We start from the raw sequence: 19,835 nt of genomic DNA on the forward strand, positions 1-19,835 counted from the left end.
CAGTGACTTTACTGGGGGATGTTAGGAAGGAATACTTAATGCCTAAAATATGTGTTGCAAAAATGTAACTGGTACCATGAAGCCTGTTTATGTGGCCCCAGTGAGTAGGGGGTGTAAGTAGAATGCCACAGCATTCAGACATCTCTGGCTCCCGGGATTGTACTGGATGGGGAGTATGAGCTTCACCCCCAAAGCCAGCTTCAGGGCCAACCTCCCTCCTGGTCACTGGTGCTGCAATTTTTGTTAGAACACACGCAGTGCAGCTTATCTCCCAGCTCCCCTTTGCCTTTGGGAGGTGTTGAAAAGATGGCAGGTGTAACAAGACCCACGTTGATGCCCTGGCTTTGTACAGCCTTGGAGGCCTTTGGGTCAAAATAACAAATATTCAATGTGGAAGGAGTAGAATGTGACTTAGGAACACAGCAGACAGTACATTACCAACTCTCTGTGGCTCCTTCTAGTAGTCATCTTAAGGCAAAATGGCCACACTTAGTTGACTATTGCTCAAAATATTTTAATACTACTCTCCTGGAATTGGGGGGTTTTTGCCCCTTTTGGGGAATTTCTTCAAATATGGCACATGAAGCCACTGCAGGAGCCAGAGAGCAGCGGAGCGAGGACATGGGGCACTGTGAGTGTCTTTTCCTCGCCTGAAGATCCAGCCTCATGACCTTCCCTGTGATCTTACTCCACAGCACGGGTGGGAAGTCGTGGACTCAAATGACTCAGCTTCTCAGCACCAGGAGGAGCTTCCTCCTCCTCTGCCCCCTGGCTGGGAAGAGAAAGTGGACAATTTAGGTCGGACCTACTACGTCAACCACAACAACCGATCCACTCAGTGGCACCGACCGACACTGATGTGAGTACTGTAGGATGGTTAGGAACACACGTCATCGTCTGCAGGTAGGGCCAAACGTGGCAGCTCTTTGAGCCGGGTCTGGGAAATATATCTCATGTCTGTAAAAGTACGTGGTGGTATGGTACCTCAGGGTTCCCCTTCATTGAGTTCAAGAGCATGGCAGCCTGTCAGACTTTGCGTATGATGAGGAAGCCCTTGCCTTTGATTGCATTCTGCTATTTTATGAACTAACTAGAGGCCCAGTGCATGAAATTCGTGCACTTGGGGGAGGGGGCTCCCTCAGCCCAGCTTGTGCCCTCTCGCAGTCCAGGAGCCCTCGGGGGATGTTCGTGGAGCCGGCCTAAGCCGCAGTCGGACATCCTTAACACTGCCGCAGAGCAGGAGAGGCTCCTGCCACCGCCACTGCGCTCACCAACTGTGAGCCTGGCTTCTGGCTGAGCGGCGCTCCCCCTGTGGGAGCGCACTAACCACCGGAAGCAGCTCCTGCGTTAAGCATCTGCCCCCTGGTGGTCAGTGTGTATTATAGTGAAAGGTTGTTCTGCCATTTGGTCGATTTGCATTAATATAGGATTGATTTTGTCTTTTTTTTTAATTATTTATTGATTTTTAGAGAGAGGAAGGGGGAGAGAGAGCAGTACTGATTTGTTGGCTCCACTTCTGTATGCATTCATTAGTTGATTTTTTTATGTGCCCTGACCAGGGATCAAACCCACAACCTTGGTGTATTGGGACAGTGCTCTAACCAACTGAGCTACCGGGCCAGGGCTGTCTGTCTTCTTTATATAGATTCGTGAAATACAAAGCAGAGGTTACATTTTTTAGATTTGTCTTTTCTTTGGTGATATCATTTCCCTCTTCTTCAGCTTCCTCTTCTCACTAACCCAGAATGGAAAACAACAAGCAAATTGGCCTTGCAGTGTTCTTTTCCCCCTTAAGATTTGGGATTTTTATTCCCTTTAATTACTTGATTTAGAAACCCTCTTAAAATTTTTTGTTTTCCCTTTTTGAGAAATTTCTATATCACCCCTTTGATATAATTAGGAACACATGGGATTGTTGCGAACTCAGAATTAGTAATTACTGCTTATTCTGATCCCTCCCCAACCTCATGGAGGCAGTGCACTGATTATTGTTTTGTTTACTTGGCAATTTTTGGTTTGATGATACCAAATAAACATAGTTAAACCTCAGCTACTATAAAAAAGGATTTGAAGTAGCTTGTTTCTATTTACCTATTTCTTAATTTATTTTTATTGTTGAGAGTATTACAGATGTCCCTTTTTTCCCCCCATTGACCCCTTCGACCCCACACTTCCCTCCCCCACAACCCCAGGCCTTCACCACACTATTGTCTGTGTCCATGGGGTATGCATATAAGTTCTTTGGTTAATCTCTTCCCACTCACCCCCACCTTCCCTCTGAAATACATCAGTCTGTTTTATGCTTCTATGTCTCTGGGTTTATTGTGTTCTTTAGATTCCACATATGAGTGAGATCATGTGATACTTGTCTTTCTCTGACTGGCTTATTTCACTTAGCTTGTTTTTAAATCACAGTATACCTCAAGATCTAAAACTGTTAATATGCAATAAAAGGTAAAAAAAAAAAGTATTAAAAGAAGGAAAAGAAAAAATTATTCTAGCAATCATGAGTTCACTAGCAGCCAAGATAAGGAGGTAATTATCAGTGAGTTATATAATTGCAACAGGTACCAAAGGCCAAGTATATCAGGTGAGATAATTTTCTCCTTAACCCAGACTCTGAAGGAAATTTGCTGATGATATTTTGAAACAAGGGGTATTAGCAGTATGATGGATGGATGGTGTTGTTGATAACTCTTCTCTTTAGAAATTTCGAAGATATCCTGGGTGGGGAAGGTAGCCAAGAAGTTTGGTCTGGGTTTTGTTGATTTAGAACTAGAGTTTGCAGAATCTTCAGCAACAAATAGCCAGGCCTTCCTACGCCTCCAGATGGGTTCTTGTGAATATCAGCTGTCCTTGGTCAGCTTTGGACTGCCTAGCATGGACATCAGCTCATTGCCCCCAGGACAACAGAAATATCAGAACATTGGGGTGATGCTAAACTCTTTTTTATTGTAATTTTTTCCCCATGGAAATGATTCGGTGATCTTTTACATTAAATTAAATATTTTACTATTTTCCTCTGGTTAATGGCCATAGCTGTTAAAACTGTTGTAAGTCATTTGATTACGCTAGCTATTTGTAGTTTTTTTAAAAAACGGACTCACCTTGGACTTGGTAATATGTAGTGATCAGAAGAATCTCGGTAGTGATAACCCTAAGCAAAACACCATAACCTGCCTTTGCTAAACATCGTAAGAAAGTACCTTAAGACATAGCACTCTGTTGGGACCAGTATGTCATGTGACCTCTGTAGGAAAGTGACCACTAGCAACTCACAAAGGAAGAAATACTTATGGCCAATACATCTATGGAAATTTTTCACCTTTATTAATAATTACCATGTACTAGTAAACTGAAATCTATATTTGGAGGATAAGTGGTGATAATTGCAACTTTAGCTTCCTCCCGGAGTTGTGAAACTAATGAGGGAATCACTGAGAAAACACTTTATGTGGTTTTCTAAACATACCATCTTTGGTGTCTATGTACCAAAGAATTAAACCAAAACAGAAGATGTAGCTTGTGTAATGCTGGCAAAGCAGGAGCCCAGAAGCAACATGGGAAGATGCAGTTCTTCATCCAAGTACAGGTCCACATGTAGTTTAGGGAGAAGTCAGTGACATGATCATCCCCATCCCTGAGGCAGCTGAGCTCCAACGAGAGGTGGAGCCAGGAAGGACACAGCAGGACTCGGGGTGGAGCTCGTGGAACGGCTCCTTTCCAGGTGACGTCTAGAAAGCCAAGAAGAGTTAGATAAGGAGAGTGGGTTTCCACAGTGACCTTTTGATCCCATCTGTGCTGTTTGAGAACTCGGGGTTCTTTCTCCTTAACTTTATTTGGCTTGGCCTGAAGCCCTCAAGCCTTCCAGAATTAAGGGATTGTTTTAATTCAGAAATAATTGTTTTCAGAAGTCAGTTTTCACAGAATACTCTAGTACTCTTTGGAGGAAAATTGATACTGAGAAGTCTGTATTAATCGGCTGTATCTGAGAAAATCACATAGTGATTACCGATTACCATGTGCTAATCGAGAATTGTGACACTCCTGGTGATTCTTATTTCTTACCTTGTGCCCCAAACTTCAAACCCTCTAAAAATTGTTCACCCTGAAAAAATATCGGTGCCCTCAGACTGTTTTTTACAAGGTCTGTTTCCACCCTGTCTCCTCCAGACTCGCCACCGCAGTCATAAGCATGCAGTGCACCCAAGTGGCCCAATCATGCAAGCTGCTTCCTCATTACTTCATCTTCTTTTTGGCTCCATGGCTGTGCTACTTCCCTCCCCCACCCTCCAAAAAGAGGGGGAAAAACTAGAACATGCCCTTCCCCGGCTACCGCCAGCCTAATGCACCTTCCTCTGGGGAGCCAGACCCCTTTAGGCAGGCGTCCCTGCAAAAACCTTGGGCTTCCCCAGTCCTGGCTCGGAGCACAGAATATTCTAATTCCCTGTTGGAGCAGAGCTATCCTTTGCACCTGGCACAAAGTCGGAGCTCAGCCAGTGCCTTTAACTGAATGACTGACTACAGATGAGTCACTTCTGATAGTGATCATACACATGGTTTCCTGAACTGTCTAGTACAGGTTTAGGTATGGATGCATACTTTAGAACAGAAGGTTACCAGAGAAGACACCCCAGCCCCCTCAAGTTTGATGGTGGCTTTTAAAACACCCCTAATTTTAAATTTGTCCTTTTCCTATTTTAACATAAACTATAGACTTTTTGCTGTAAAAACTACAGGTTTTTTTTTAAAGGTGGGGAATTACATGAAGATGATAAATGAAGATGAACTTGTTAAACTCACCTAATTTGCACATATTTTAGCTCTCTAAAATACTTTGTATATCTTTCCCTGTCTTAGCAGTAGTGCAGTCATATAGTCACTAATGTATGTGAATGTATAAATGATCTGGCACACTGATCTTAATTGGCACTGAACTTGTCTTTATTCATTTGTACATTTTCCATGAAAGTTAATTGAAGAATACATATGTGAAATTAATGATTGATGAAAATTGAAATAGCCATTCCTTAAATTTTTTCTGGCCCCAGGTAAAACCATTTTTCTGTTTTAGTTTGTCAGATTAGGAATACTTTACATGTTTATCTGGCCATTAGTGACCATTTATACTTCCAGTCAGTTTCAACAACTTCTGTTCCAAACCCTCTCATTCAGTTAATTAAATACCATGGTGTGAACATTTTCATTTTGGCACTAAAAGACCATAAAAGCCCGTGTTTGGAATTTCAAAATCGGAGGTATCTGGCTTCTTTATGCTATTTAGTTGTTTCTGGTTCACACAGATTACTAATTATTTGAGCATGTTGGGTAAGGAAGATTGGCATAATTGATTTTAAATGCCCTTTAAAAAAAAAAACAACACACCAGTTTTTCCAAAATAATGGACTTTTGTATATACTTCTGAGAGATACAAAATGCAGAGAGAGTAATGAAAACCTTATTCTTTTCAACCTCTCAGAAGTCCCTGTAACAATTCAAGTATGTGTTAGGGCCTGGCACATGTAGCATGCAAACATTAGTCTCTCTGTTGACTGAATAAATGATGACTGATATTTCAAGTGAAGATTTCAAATTTTAATGAAACTCTTATTTGTAAAATATTTTTAAGGAAAGCCAGTCATTATAAAGTGATATTGCTTTCATCTTCAATAAAAAGTGAAAGAGGACAATGTAAAGTTTCCTTTGCTTTCTTAGACACTACTGAAATATTTTACACATTTTATTAAGGTATTTTGATCATTCTGACCTATTTTTTGTGAGCTTTGTAATGCCTTATAATTACTTTCGATAAGCATTGTTTGCTTAAGAAATGAATGCCGTATAAAAATGACTGTAGAACATGAAATCACAAAAAGCAATATTACATTTTCTAATATATCCCATAGTGTAATTTTTATCATTCTGTTTTGGTGGTTTCAGAAATGTTATTAGAATACTTGGGTATCCCTTGATTGTAATTATTTTATTTATGGCCATAATTGTCCGTTTTTCTGAAGGTATCTCCATTTAGTGTCCTGTTTTTAGTTTAGTTATACTTTTTAATCTATATAATAAAAGCCTAAGCGACCATTGCAGCGGAACAACCAAAACGACCAGTCGCTATGATGCGCACTTATCACCAGGGGGCAGACGCTCAATGCAGGAGCTGCCCCCTGGTGGTCAGTGCACTCCCACAGGGGGAGCACTGCAGAAGCTGCGCTCAAGGCTGGCAAGAGCAGCGGGCGGTGGCAGGAGCCTCTCCTGCCCCCGTGGCAGCACTAAGGAGCAGTGAGCCGAGTGGTAAGGAGCAGTGAGCAGGCAGATGGTAAGAAGCGAGGGGTCCCAGACTGCGAGAGGGCGCAGGCCAGGCTGAAGGAACCCCCGCGCCGCCCGCCCGCCCCCCCCCAGCACGAATATCATGCACCAGGCCTCTAGTATTACTATAAAATATGCAGGATATATTTCTGTTAGAGTTCAAAAGTTTGTGTATTGGATGTGCAGATACAGTAAAACTTAATTCAGATTTTCATAATAAATTATCATTTTAATATGGATTAAATGAAAGCTAACCTTCATCTTACCCCCTTTACCAGTAAAACTAATTGTGTAAAGATGTCTATTTGAAGGACTTAAATCATTTCAAGAGTTACCTATTTATTTGCATACAAGGATGTTAGTTGCAAGCTTTTTACTATTCAGGAGCCCCATAGGCTCTTTATTGGAATGCAGTATTTGTTTGTTTGAATGTTTAAAACCTATGTTTTAGGAAAATCTGTAACAAGGGCCCCGGTTTAATACTATATTTCAATTAGTTTAAATAATGTTTTCAAATATTTTGAAATATTAACTTGTGACATCATTTTTGTCAACTGAATATGGTGTCTTATCAAAGGAGTCTGTGTGAGTTTTCTCTGAGAAACATTTTGACATTTAAACTTCTATTCTAAAAGCCCCCAAAATATGGTGGAAGAATTCTCATTGTCAGCTTGTTGCACATAAGTGCACTGTCATTTTAGTAGGTGCCATGCCCTTGGTGAGTGTTGGACTCTTGTTGAGGGGCCACTTATCAATATGGGGTCTGCTGTCTCCACCCCCTGCCCTCAGGGATGTGTCCTCCGAGGCGGACAGCAACATCCGGCAGATCAACCAGGAGGCGGCCCACCGGCGCTTCCGCTCCCGCCGGCACATCAGCGAGGACCTGGAGCCCGAGCCCTCCGAGAGTGGAGAGGGCCCAGAGGTACTGCGTCCCGCTGCCCCAGACTCTGCACCCCCTCCTCTCCGTGTCCCCAGCTTGATTCTATGCTGTGATTTCCTTTCTCCATAAAAGCTGTCTAATGGTCTCATAGCTAATTGACAACCATCGAGATATTAATTTAGAAAGTGCTCATAAAAACCATGTTTGATGAATGCATGTATCTATATTATTACAAAAGAATGGCGTATTGGGGATCTTAAGATTTTTTTACTCCATAATTGCAATTGAGTGAGCCCTATAACTTGTTTGGGTACCAAGTACAAGCTATTACTGAATACTAGTACTTTTGACATCACAAAAGAGATGTATTACCAAGGAAATACAAATTTGGGTGAATGGCACTGTTTATAATTTGCCCCTGAAATATTTATGGTAAATTACTGGGGTGGGGGAAGTTATGAATTGAAGAACAAATGAACAATTATCATAACTTCCATGCTGCCTTAACAGCTCTGTTTACTTACTAGAAATCCATTAAAGGTATTACCTCAGGAAGATCATTTACAAAATGCTCCAGTGATCAAAAATTGAAAAGCCAAATTGATTCCGTAAAAAATTTACTGAAAGGTACTTTACAACATTGTTTAATTACAGATTATAGCATCTATGCTGTTTTCATTGTGAATCCTGAGAAGTTAGAGTGAAAGGAACTCCATGGAAGTTATCAATGAATTCCTGAGATTATTTTTTAACCCATGCATTTAGTAATGAGAGCTAGAGGTCAGTCACAGCTCAGAGAGGTGGTATTATAAAGTGGTTAAGAGCACAGCCCATGAAATCTGGCTTCCTTGGTTCAAGACCTGGTCCTGCCACTTCATAGCTCTATTACCTTGGGCAAGTCCCCTTCTGTGCCTGTTTCCTCACCTGCTAATTAGGGTTGTAGTCATATCTTTCTCGTGGTTCTTGAGAAGATTATTTGCCTCCTACATGCTTAGTAAATGTTAATTATAGTTATGATAATGGTTATTGTTGGGGATTCCTCCTTCCTAGCATTTACCTCTGCATCTCATCCATTGGTAGCCTTGGGAGACCATTTCAGAAGAAGCAGCTATCGCTGGAGACTCCTCCCTCAGTCTGCCGCTGCCCCCACCACCTTCCTCCCCATCCTCTCGGACCAGCCCTCAAGAGCTGTCTGAAGAACTAAGCAGAAGGCTTCAGTTCACTACGGACTCCAATGGGGAGCAGTTTGGTTCTTTGATTGTGAGTAATCGTCCTGTTTGAATGAGAAGTTAAACAAATATTTTATCATTTTTTTGTTGTTGTTGCTTTAAGAGAGTCTTGTATGCAAATAATGACCAAGGGTCTTCTAGCTCCCAGATAATTCTGACATTTTCCTAAGTTCCTCCTAACCTAGGAGAAGGAGGACTATACCAAAATTGGCCACGCAGGTGAGAATCTTTCTTGATTTAAAAAGAATGCAAGAAAATAAGAGTTCATGACTTCTATAATTCTCAGCTTTAACCATGTAGAATTTCTCCTCCCAGCCAAAGGCTCATACATAGTACTCTCACCACAAAGGTGGCTTTTTGCATTGGGGACATGGAGGAGATATTGGGCCTCCCAATCAGTCCTCTTAAATCATACTCATTTCAGAGATGTAGGCATAGTCTTTAAGGGACCCATCCAAGACAAAGTTCGAATAGGAGATAAAAAACATTCACGTCCCAGAAAACCAGTCCTTAAGAAGGGTTGTGGAATTGGGACACTGACATCAGGGTAGTAACATTTGAATTGGCGTTCTCAACAATTAAGGACATACTTTCTAGAAGCTTCAGATGGGGCTGAGCCCTGGTAAGCAGCAGAATCAGCCATGAAGAACTCTGTGTTTGACAGTATAAAACTGCAGAAAAAGCCCATAGAAAATTCCTGCTTGAGCTTTAAACTGAGAATAAATGCAGTCTCAGTTTCTTGAGAAATTGAACTTAAAGCTGTTCTATAGTAAAGATGGGAGTGATGTCACTGAAAATGGCACCTAAAAAAAATAGGCATTATTGCGATCATGTAAAATGTAAAGGGGTAGGACTGCATGATATGTAAAAGCAAATACTCACAAAATTGCTCCTTATTCAGTTATGGTGTTTTTATTTTAACAGACACCATTGCCCAATTTGTGTGAGATGCAATGATTATTTAATGTGGTTTTATATTAAAAGTCTATTAATGGTTTTCAGAAAGAAATATCAATGAGATGAAAATTTAGTACTAAGGGGGCAGGGAAAAAAAGAGTTTACATATATAGGACATTTGAATTGGTAAAACTTGCTATGGAAACAATATAAGCAATGAAGCCATATATTTAAAACCTATTAAAGGAAGTATTGCAATAATTATAGCAATTATATACCTTTGGTCTACCAAGTGAAAAATCATAATATTCTTCAGCATTAATATTAAGTTAACATCTCTAATTATTTGTATAAGGAGCTCCTGCATTTATTTATTAAAGCTATATAAAATACCTTTAACATCCAAGTGCACATGTCAGAATTATTTTAAGATTGTTGATTCTGGTTCAAGTATTAAATAAAGGTGCCTAAGAAAGAGAAGAATATGGGGCTCTTCTTCAGTTTTTCTCAGGGTCACTGTATTCCAGAACAATAGCAGCAACTACTGTAGAAAGACGTGGATAGTCCCCCACCCCCTTCCCTGCCCCAAAGTCTTTCTTTGACCTTATCGCATTTTAGTTATTGCAAAATATCAAACGTGTCCCCTGGATGAACCTGTTGCTGATTAGACCCTGGCTTTTGTATGTGTCACCTGCTGTGTTCTCTGATTGGATTTGTTAGGCTCTTTTTAAAACTACATAGGTGAAGCAAACAAGTGAGAGGAACATTATACATTACACATTTGATTTACTAGGTTAGCCTCACTATTTCCCCTCATTCCTTATCTGTGTGACTTTAACTCCATTGAGAAGCCAAAACTGTAAATACCTGACCCTTCAGAAGTAGCACAAAATTATATTTGAGTTTCCTTGGATATAGAATCCAGTTGGTTCTTTATCAATGATAATAATAGTCAATAAATGTTTAATAATCATATCTCAATATTCCTTTCTATAGGATGCATCCCAAAACAAATGATAAGACTTCCAGCTTCCAATTTCTATTTTTCAAGCAACCCTAGAGTGTTATGGTGGCCTGTTGAGTCCCCTTCCATGCTTTGACCTTGTTCCCTTATTTTTTGCTGTTATTTCTAACTAAGGACTAATCAAAACCCCAGTCTGCTTAAATCACTGAGAATGAAAACAACTGCAGATAACTTGACTCCTGAAAGGACTACTCTCATTACCCTGAAAAGATGATGTTTCATTTAATTGCTTTCCATTATCATAGTGCTGTGAATAGAACCAAGTGGTGTATTTTGTGAGCCAATGAAACTTTTTCTAAGAATGTTTTTTTGATGCTCCGTGTCCTTTCCTCCCCTTCAGCAGAGGGAGCCCTCTTCGAGGTTGAGGTCGTGCAGTGTCACCGATGCGGTCGCGGAGCAGGCTCACCTACCACCGGTAACCCACGCGCATTTCCCTTCCCCAGCTGGCTCTTTCAGCTTTTATTTAAAATCATTGGGGCACTGAGGAAGAGTTTTTCCTGTGCAAATCCATTTACAATATAAATGAGACACTCAAATTTCCTAGCAAATTGCCCAAGGAGAATGGTTTTCCAATACAAAGAGATTGTTTTTGCCACCAAAATCTCTAAAATGGTAAAAACTCCATTGCTTAGTTTTTCACCCAAATTAATACCAATTCTGATGTGCTCACTTAGCTAAAAGCATATATTAACTAATTTTTAAAAAGATTGAATTTAGTCCCTCAAGCTGTGCTCTGGTGATTGTATTTAAGAACATACTGAATCCTTTTAAACAGGAAGAACTCTTCCAGGTGTGAGCGAGGTAGGCTTTCCATGACAACCTAATTAACCCCACACAGCCTCTGTACCTTCTCCTTAAAGGCAGCTCTACTGGCTAAAGAATTAGCTACAACTAGTTCCTACTCTCCCACAGTTTCTATAGTTAGCAGCAAATATGGAAGAGTGGCAATGTTTAATAATATAGGACATAAATGAAAATGAATATTCCAATTGGAAGGCAGACCAGAACTGCCTAGGGAGATGTTTGGTGTACATGTCAAAGATAAGAAACGTAATTCGACTTTGTTTCTTCTTTTGGGGGGAGAAACTATGTGCTTTTATTTTAGCATGTCCAATGTGATGTTTGACCATAACCACTTTTTTTATGACGACGAATCCTCAATCATTTTTAGCACTAATACTTTATTATGTGTGATGGGGGGAAAGTGCACTTACAGATTTTGAAAGCACAGTGTCTTCCCTATTGTGTACACCTTTGCACAAGTCAGAAGGATTTTTTTTGCCTCGCTTTTATCTTTTATGCTGCAAAATGAATGAATGAGTACATTAGTCAACTGAGTGGTCAAAATAAGGGATTCATTTGTGCCTTGTATCCAACGTGCTGGTTGATAAGCTTGACAAGAGCGTCCTTTCTGGGATGGTTTCAGTTCAGATCTCCCCCAAAACAACAATCAGCTGTGATGGGCTGGTGTGATCCTCCGCCTAATGATTCTGTGATTTTCCTTGATGAATTAATGGCACTTCCTCTCCTTTTCACAATCAATGTTAATTTTATTTGCCGAAGAGTCTCTTTTCCTGGAAACGGATGACTCCTCCCTTACACTCTCCAAAGCTGAAAACTCACTGATCACCAGTGGCCTCTTGAATTTTGAGTGTGGCAGATTTAAGAACCTGCTCATTATTTAACAGTGGGGGCAAAACCACAGTGGTGTTCAATTTCTTTTCCGAACAAGACATCTCATCATTGTTATTGAGGTTGTCAATTCATTGTTCGGCCAAATCGAGGCTGCAGCCTGAGGCTTCTGTGGATGGGAGGTTGACTGGGTCCTTGCTCCTCTGGTCATCAGTGATCGCTCAGCTTTACTTGGACAGAAAGGGTTTCAAGGATTCTGATTCATGTCACCTGCCTCACTGGCTGCCACAGCAGTGATTCCTGATTCAGTAAACAACGGGTGGTCTCTCTAAGTGCCTTTCACTGATATAAATTATCATTTAACAGCCCAGTGCCCCAACTAGGAGAGCGCGTTCATCAACTGTCACAGGTGGTGAGGAGCCAACGGTAATGATACCCTTGATCAGACTTTAACAGCAAAACTGTGGGTTGGTTTTAATATTTTGTATAATAGTGAATATGCTCCTTTTTTCTTCTTTTTTTTTGGGGGGGGGGATATTGACTTTTTTGTGCTGCAGAGATGCACATGGTTCTTTTTTTAAAATATATTTTTATTGATTTCAGAGAGGAAAAGAGAGGGAGAGAGAGAAAAACATCAGTGATGAAAGAGAATCATTGATCAGCTGCCTCCTGCACACCCCCTAATGGGGATCGAGCCTGTAACCCTGGCATGTGCCCTGACCAGGAATCGAACTCTGACCTCCTAGTTCCTGGATCGATACTCAACCACTGAACCACACCAGTCCGGCTAGTCCCATATAGTTTTATCAGGAAGACTGTCGAGCTTTAAGTGCATTTAATTTGACCATTAAGAATACATTTTTGGCCCCTCTCTCATCATTGATGTTTCTATCTCTCCTTCTCCCTTCCTCTCTGAAATCAATAAACGTCCTCAGTTGTGTGATTCAAGCCTGAGGAGCAGTTGCACAAGTGGATTTTCAGTTGGGCATAGTAGCTATCTCCTGTGTGTTTTCTGCCCCACGTTTTAAACACTGAGTTAGATTTTCTGTATCATGAGCTTGAACCAGTGACTCTCCTCACAGGAATAAACAGATGTTTATATACTACTTGGAGGATGGAAGGGAGGGGGGCATGTTTAATAAATTTGAAAGATTTAGAAATAATGGTGTTTCTCTAAGCCAAGTATCTGTTATTGTTATTATTCGTTATTTTAAATAATGTATTTGACTATGTACTTTAATTGTCTGTTTTCTATTTGATCCCTGAAGACAGGCTAGCTTATAGTTTATGTTTAGAGCTGCTATGGCTATTTAAAGAATTTTCCTTATTGTTTCACCTTATGTTTGTTATAACTGCTTATTACTTGAGAACACCTTTAAATACATATACAATTGCAGATTTTCTGAAGAATGTTGATGATTTTTAATGAACAATTTAGTTATGTTAGAATTTAATGCTCAGCATTGTACACAGGAAAGTCAAATTTGCAATCAGCAAAAAATCAGCCTCATTTAACCTATTGAGCCGCAAAAAGTCATGTGTTGGGTAGGCCAGGCTCAGCTTCCAGTAGAAGACATGAACCTTCAAATGAAGTGGCACATTGCCTACTGTGTACTGGAAATTTCTATGGCAGTAGAGCTGCAAGGTGGATGAGAACATTTCATGAAATAATTTTAGTAGAATTTAGTGCTAATGAGTATCCTCTTCCATCCACATTTGCATTTTTTGGTCTTGGAAGCTGCTGTTAGTATTGGAGTGTGTGGTCGCTGTGATATTAAATGGTGGGATAGACTAGTTGTGAGAGCGCTGGGCTCCGTGGTCAGAGCGGTTCCTGTGGCCATTACCACGGCCCTCTTCTTGCCGGTACTCTCCCTTCCCCCACCAATGAATAAAAAATACAAGTTTGTTTTTTATTTTGAAGAATTGGGCCGTAAAAGTAGTTCCTAAATGTTTTACCTACTCTCATGCTTTCTATGTACCTGGTCATCTTTTGGTTGCAATAAGCCAACTAATTTTATGGCCACATTCGAAGTTTCAGTAGGTTTGACAGTATCACATTTGTTTCTTTTCCATCATCATTATCCCTTGTCACCAGTGCCCTTTACTTTCTCTTTTCCAGTTCCATCTCCTAGCATGTTTCATTCCCTCTTACACCCTCTCCCAACCCTCTCCCTGTCAGCCCCACACAGAAGTGTACATGCTTACACCGGAGCTGTGTTCCGCTCTCACAAATACATGTGTGTGCGCAAATGGGATCTCATGTACATTTCACTTAGCAACTTGATATTTTTCACTTACGGTCATTCTTCTGGGACATGTTAATGATTACATAATTTTCAGTCATGCAAATGCACCAGTTTATATAATCTTCCCACATTGGTGAGCATTCAGCCCCTTGCCCCACCCGTATTTGTCCTGCACACCATGTTGCATGAATCATCCAGGTCTTTCCTTGCCAGTGCTTTTATTTCTATAGTATAAAAACAGATCCTGATTCTCATCTGCAGAACTACAATCCTTTCATTTACCACAAATAAGTACACTTTCCAGGGAGCTAAGCAGGAGCCCTCTCTGAGATGAAGCAAGAGGGACAGCACAGTCTTTTTGCTCTTTGCTGTGTAGACCCTAAAATAAACTAGTGACGGGAATGGCAGGGTTTGAGGGAATATTGGGGCATCGGTGATAGTGCCAAACATTTATCATCTGGAAAAGCCTATTTGAACTTTGATGGTTTAAACATAATTGATTCTCCCTTTTAATGAAATAATTGGAGCCACTATGCAGCTGTAGCACAATGGCTGTTTGGCGTTATGTAACACAATAGTATATTCAGATGAAAAGCTGTGAAATGTTAAATTAAGCTTACTAGCAGTTTTAACGTGTCTCTGGACTAATTAACTGTTTCTTAAGGTAGAATGGAATGCACGTGAGTGCATATGTGTATACGCACACACGACAGTGGAAGTCTGATTTTGGCTCAGGGCTAGCCCCTTCTGTGGTCTGTCCGTGGAAGCTGTGTCCTGCCCCTCCCTAGCTCTGAGTGAGAGGTTTTGAGTCACAAATGGAATCACCATCACAGGCTGTTCTCCATGGTCAAGAAATCTATAAGGAGAACATTTTTATGGCACCATCTCTTTTTAATGGAACTAAATTAAGGATTACCAGTTCAGTTCTCAGTAGAAGGTACAATGAACATTTTAATCAAATTCAGTGTTCTCTACTACACTCCTAATTTCCCATAATCTGATTAGTCCTATTCACTGTAGATCTACGAAAATATCCTCGTTGCTGGAATACTGTGCTGGAAGTCATACAGTCTTAGAAGTAATTCTGAGATTATCCAGGACACAGCCAAGCTATACTAGTTATCAGACCCCTCACAAATATCCTTTCCAGGAATGTTATAACTGCAAAACTATCCTTAAGGTTTCCAGAACGGAGTTTTCTCAGGGCCTCTCTCATTGCCTCTCCCCAAAAATAACGGGGAACAAGAAAAGCAACAAATTCCATTCAGTACTTCATTTAGCCCAAGCATTTTTGGTCCTCATGTGAGCAATAGTAGGTCAGAGCTTGTTGATAGCACGTACTTTGCCACACAGTCCAATTGACCACTAACTTAGGATACAACTTGGGTTCTAACTTGGTTTGGCAGAGTCGGTCTTTTATAGATAAAAAATAGACCGGCAATAGTTCTTTTCTGTTGGTGGTAGAGGAGGAAGGAGGAAAGAGCTTCAGGCTATATAAATTCATCTGACTTAAGTACCCATGGATGGATCAAGTCTGCCTGTTGGTGTTTCTTCCACTCTTGTTGAATCCCCACACGTAGGTCCAGGATGCTCTATGATCAGAGTCTTGGTATTAACCATGATGAGGTATTTCAGTTTTTATCTGGGAAAATGTCAAGGAAGTAGTTGGTATAGGTTTAGAAGAAAGTTTTGTTGCCAATAATGTTGCCTTGCCTGTTCAACATGTTTTAGAAATAACCATTGAGGCAGCTGTTCCATGGCCTCAGTTAGTTTTTCTCTGGAATGTGCAATTGAGCTCAGGAAGTAGAATATGGAGCCTCATTAACTAAAGTCCCCAATGACGTGGTAGCATCCTTGATCATGCTAACCCAGGGTCATGCAGTGGACTGGGGATCCTCTGATGTGACCCTCTCTGCCACAGCACATTGTTGGTAGGAGACACGAAAGATGGGATGAGCACAGAGAGAAGCTGGGCCAAGAGATTTACATTTTCAGCCTAATATCAAGAAAATGACAGCTGGTAAAACATCTGGAGGGTGAGAAGATCCTAATTAGGGGAGATGGTACCCAGAAAGACGTGGCTTCCTTTTATATCCCAAATAATGTTTAGCCTCTTCTTTTACGTTCTCCTGGGAGCCTGGATAGCCATGGTTGCCTTCTTGTATCTGAGCCACCCCCACTCCTTAGAGTAACACCCCTTTCCCAGTGACAGATCTGATATGCAGTCACCATACATCCAGGACTTCCTCCTGAGACAGCACTGACCTCAGATGTCCATCTCGGTGCCTCCTTGAGTCACTGAAACATCCTTGTTATTCCAGAGTTCTCCACCCGGCTACATTTCTCAGGCTGCTGCTTACCAGCAGAAGTGTCTCAGGAATCCTTTTCGATCTAATTTGGACTATCTAAATATAGTCACTCTATACTGGACATGTTTCTAAACCCGGAAACTGCCTGTGCTTCCTTCACCCTTAGAGACAAGCTCTGCATGGGCAGATAGGATAATACAGCCTCAGCTCGCCAGGAGGCTTCCTAAGCTGGGGCAGTTGGGGTGTCCTAGCCGGTCCTTTTGGTTATATGCCACTGGTGTGAATGCAGACCTCCTGGAGAGAAGGCCCTCTGTGTACTTTTCCCCCTAAAAGATACAATGTAAGGGCCCTAAGCTGATGAAGAATTTAGGAATAAGCTAGGAGAGTATCCCTGTGGCAACTATATCGAGAGGAAACTATTCAGACATTCCTCTCATAGACAGTGACATTTGACAATTTGAAATATCTTTAAGTTCTACATAATTTGGTAAAATTTAGTATCTGAAACAGGTTGCTGTTTTTTTCTCTTAGCACATTAGCAGCAGCCATTGCATTTAAGACTTCGGACATTAAGAACGCGTTCTGTAAGATTTTGGACTCCACAGAGATTCATTTCACAGTGGATTTGAAGCTACTGGAAATCTACTTCTGTTTTCTGGACACTAGTGTTTTGGGTACAAATAGAGTTAACTTACTTCGTCTAGAAAAAAATAATTCTCTAAGTGTACATTACTTTATTAAAGTGATCAGAAAACAACTGCACTAAATAATGATGATTTCTTACACAAACAGCCATCAGTGGCCTACGTGCACACCACGCCGGGCCTACCTTCAGGCTGGGAAGAAAGGAAGGATGCTAAGGGACGCACATACTATGTCAATCATAACAATCGAACCACCACTTGGACTCGGCCTATCATGCAGGTATGCAGATCGCCGCACAACTGAAAATTGCAGGCAGGTGAAAGCCGAAATGTACAAGAGCTCCACGCTGCTATTGTTTATGTATTGTCCTGAGAACCCATGTTTTAGAAAAATTTTCTTCCACAAAGAAAATGTGTTATTTTAAGTATAATATATGCCTATGGAAGAATTTGGTCCCCAAGTCACTCATCCCCAGATATATATATATATATAGATATTTTTTTTTTAATGTCATGTGAAAGATATTTTCAAAGTTAAGAGCCTATAGCAGTGTGTAGTGTCTCTCCCAACCCCCACCCCCTTTTTTCCTGAGACTCGTTTTCATGCCTGGCTAGTGATTCATTTTTATTTCCCTTGAATGTGTTTCCCCAACCTTCCCCTCCCCCATTATTATGTTTAATCATTCCTCCATGCTTTAAATAGGCCAGACCTCTCATTACTGCTGGCTGTGTTGTTGTTTGGGTCCACACTCCCAACCACACACAAAGGGAGATCCTCACATAAAGCTAACTTGTTTTTGCTCCAACATAGCTTGCAGAAGATGGTGCATCTGGATCTGCCACAAACAGTAACAACCATCTAATCGAGCCTCAGATCCGCCGGCCTCGTAGCCTCAGTTCGCCAACAGTAACTTTATCTGCCCCACTGGAGGTGAGAAGGCTACTCACTGTAATTGGGGTCACGTCTGTCCTGTGACTTCTCATTCTCTCTTTTCTCTTAACTTGGACTTCAGTTTCGCAGCCACCTTCCTGTCTGATCATTGTGTTCGTGGTGAAGGGTGTTCTTGTGCAGCCTCAGTATATGCTTCTCTGTTGCGCCCAGCTCACATCCTTGGACTCTCACCTGATTCTCATTCTCATGGGGCTGAGGCCATAGTGACTTGTGCTGTATATGTGGGTTCCTCTCTTCAGAACTTTCTCCATTCTTGTTGTTTCGCCCCTTCTTGCCTGTTACCTCATTAGACACGCATAATAACTCTTTCAGATAGCAATGCTTATATTAAGTTTTAAACGATAGCTGTGGTTTTGACCATTTCTTTTCCTTTGGACTGTAGGGTCTGTCATTGTATGGACATACATGTTTCTGATGCATATCTGCATCCCTAAGTCATTGCTATGCATCTGCGTTGCTCTCCTGTTTGTGTGGTCTGAATACCATGCCTTAGCATCACCGCGTCAGAGAGTTGGAGAAGCCAGAGCACAAACGTTCAAGTTCTAAACTTGACAATGTCCTAGAGGTAGCTGTGGTACTCTCTGTGCCCTGGGCTTAACTGCTAATGAGTGGGAATGAATGATAGCTCTCTTCCAAACTGTGATACAAATGTCCTGGTAACCATACGAGTCCAGGTGGTTGTCTTTGATGATACAGGGGTTTCTTCTTATGCTCTGCAAATTGCCAATCCATTCTTCATTAGACTGTGAGCTCATTAAGAGCAGGGGCACGTCTTTCTCCACCCTCTGTAAAGTCTCCATCCATAATTCTCAGTGGAGCATAATATTTTTGGCATATATCCAATAGCTATCAAAGGATGGTGATTTTAAGTAATTAATGTTGTGTGTTTAATCAATAGAAAAACTTTAAAATTCGATTGATTTAAAAGTAAGCAAATGACAGAAACAGATTTCTTAGGAGCTTCCCCTTGTCCCTTTCCAAATGGAACATTCGTGATACCCAGGTACATTTTGACACACTGGACTAGCACCTGTAAGAGTTCTAATGCTCATTATTATTCCTTAGGGTGCCAAGGATTCACCCATACGTCGGGCTGTGAAAGATACCCTTTCCAATCCACAGTCCCCACAGCCATCACCTTACAACTCCCCCAAACCACAACACAAAGTCACACAGAGCTTCCTGCCACCGGGCTGGGAAATGAGGATCGCGCCGAACGGCCGGCCCTTCTTCATTGACCATAACACAAAGACTACAACATGGGTAAGGTCGCTGCTTTTATTTGGCTCCATTTCCATCATGAGGTCTGACATTCATTCCCTCATTTCCTCACTCCGTACTCATGATTCTTGTAGAGAAATTTCACTGACACCGCAGCTTGTCCCTAGAGGGTCTTCTCAGCCTGCTTCAAGATCTGGCACGCAGGGGCTTGTGGGGGGTGATGGATGGGTGCAGGGTCAGGGCCAGCTGCTGGTGCCAGGTTGGATGCCTTTTCTCCAGAACATTCCTGGACAGCTATAGTTTTGACAGTTGGCCGTATTTGGGGGGAAAGCGGTGCTCTATATTGCTAGGATGTTGATGATACTGCTTCACCTCTCAAGATGGTGTAATAGGAATTTTGATATTTCTGAAAATAATTTTTCCTTGTCAGTTTCTTTCTACATTTTTATTAACATCACCCATCCTTGTTTGATTTGTCCCTTTCGT

The 19,835-nt window shown here is 41.2% G+C and overlaps 1 protein-coding gene across 13 annotated transcripts in view; it reads left to right on the forward strand.

Annotated features, from left to right (window-relative positions):
- The window catches only part of NEDD4L (neural precursor cell expressed, developmentally down-regulated 4-like, E3 ubiquitin protein ligase), a 226,330-nt gene that overhangs the window by 161,224 nt on the left and 45,271 nt on the right, over positions 1–19,835 (forward strand). For 9 of the 13 annotated variants that reach the window (XM_014546927.1, XM_005875279.2, XM_005875280.2 and 6 more), the window contains 8 exons: positions 696–859; positions 7,105–7,237; positions 8,276–8,455; positions 10,686–10,760; positions 12,344–12,403; positions 17,325–17,456; positions 17,988–18,107; positions 19,194–19,391. In XM_014546927.1, coding sequence (XP_014402413.1) covers positions 696–859; positions 7,105–7,237; positions 8,276–8,455; positions 10,686–10,760; positions 12,344–12,403; positions 17,325–17,456; positions 17,988–18,107; positions 19,194–19,391 — 1,062 coding nt within the window. The remainder of the gene's footprint in view (positions 1–695; positions 860–7,104; positions 7,238–8,275; positions 8,456–10,685; positions 10,761–12,343; positions 12,404–17,324; positions 17,457–17,987; positions 18,108–19,193; positions 19,392–19,835) is intronic. The other 4 variants (XM_005875282.2, XM_005875275.2, XM_005875276.2 and 1 more) reach the window with 2 other exon arrangements.

Source organism: Myotis brandtii, unplaced genomic scaffold (genome assembly GCF_000412655.1).
Source record: "Myotis brandtii unplaced genomic scaffold, ASM41265v1 scaffold457, whole genome shotgun sequence".
Lineage (NCBI taxonomy): Eukaryota > Metazoa > Chordata > Mammalia > Chiroptera > Vespertilionidae > Myotis > Myotis brandtii.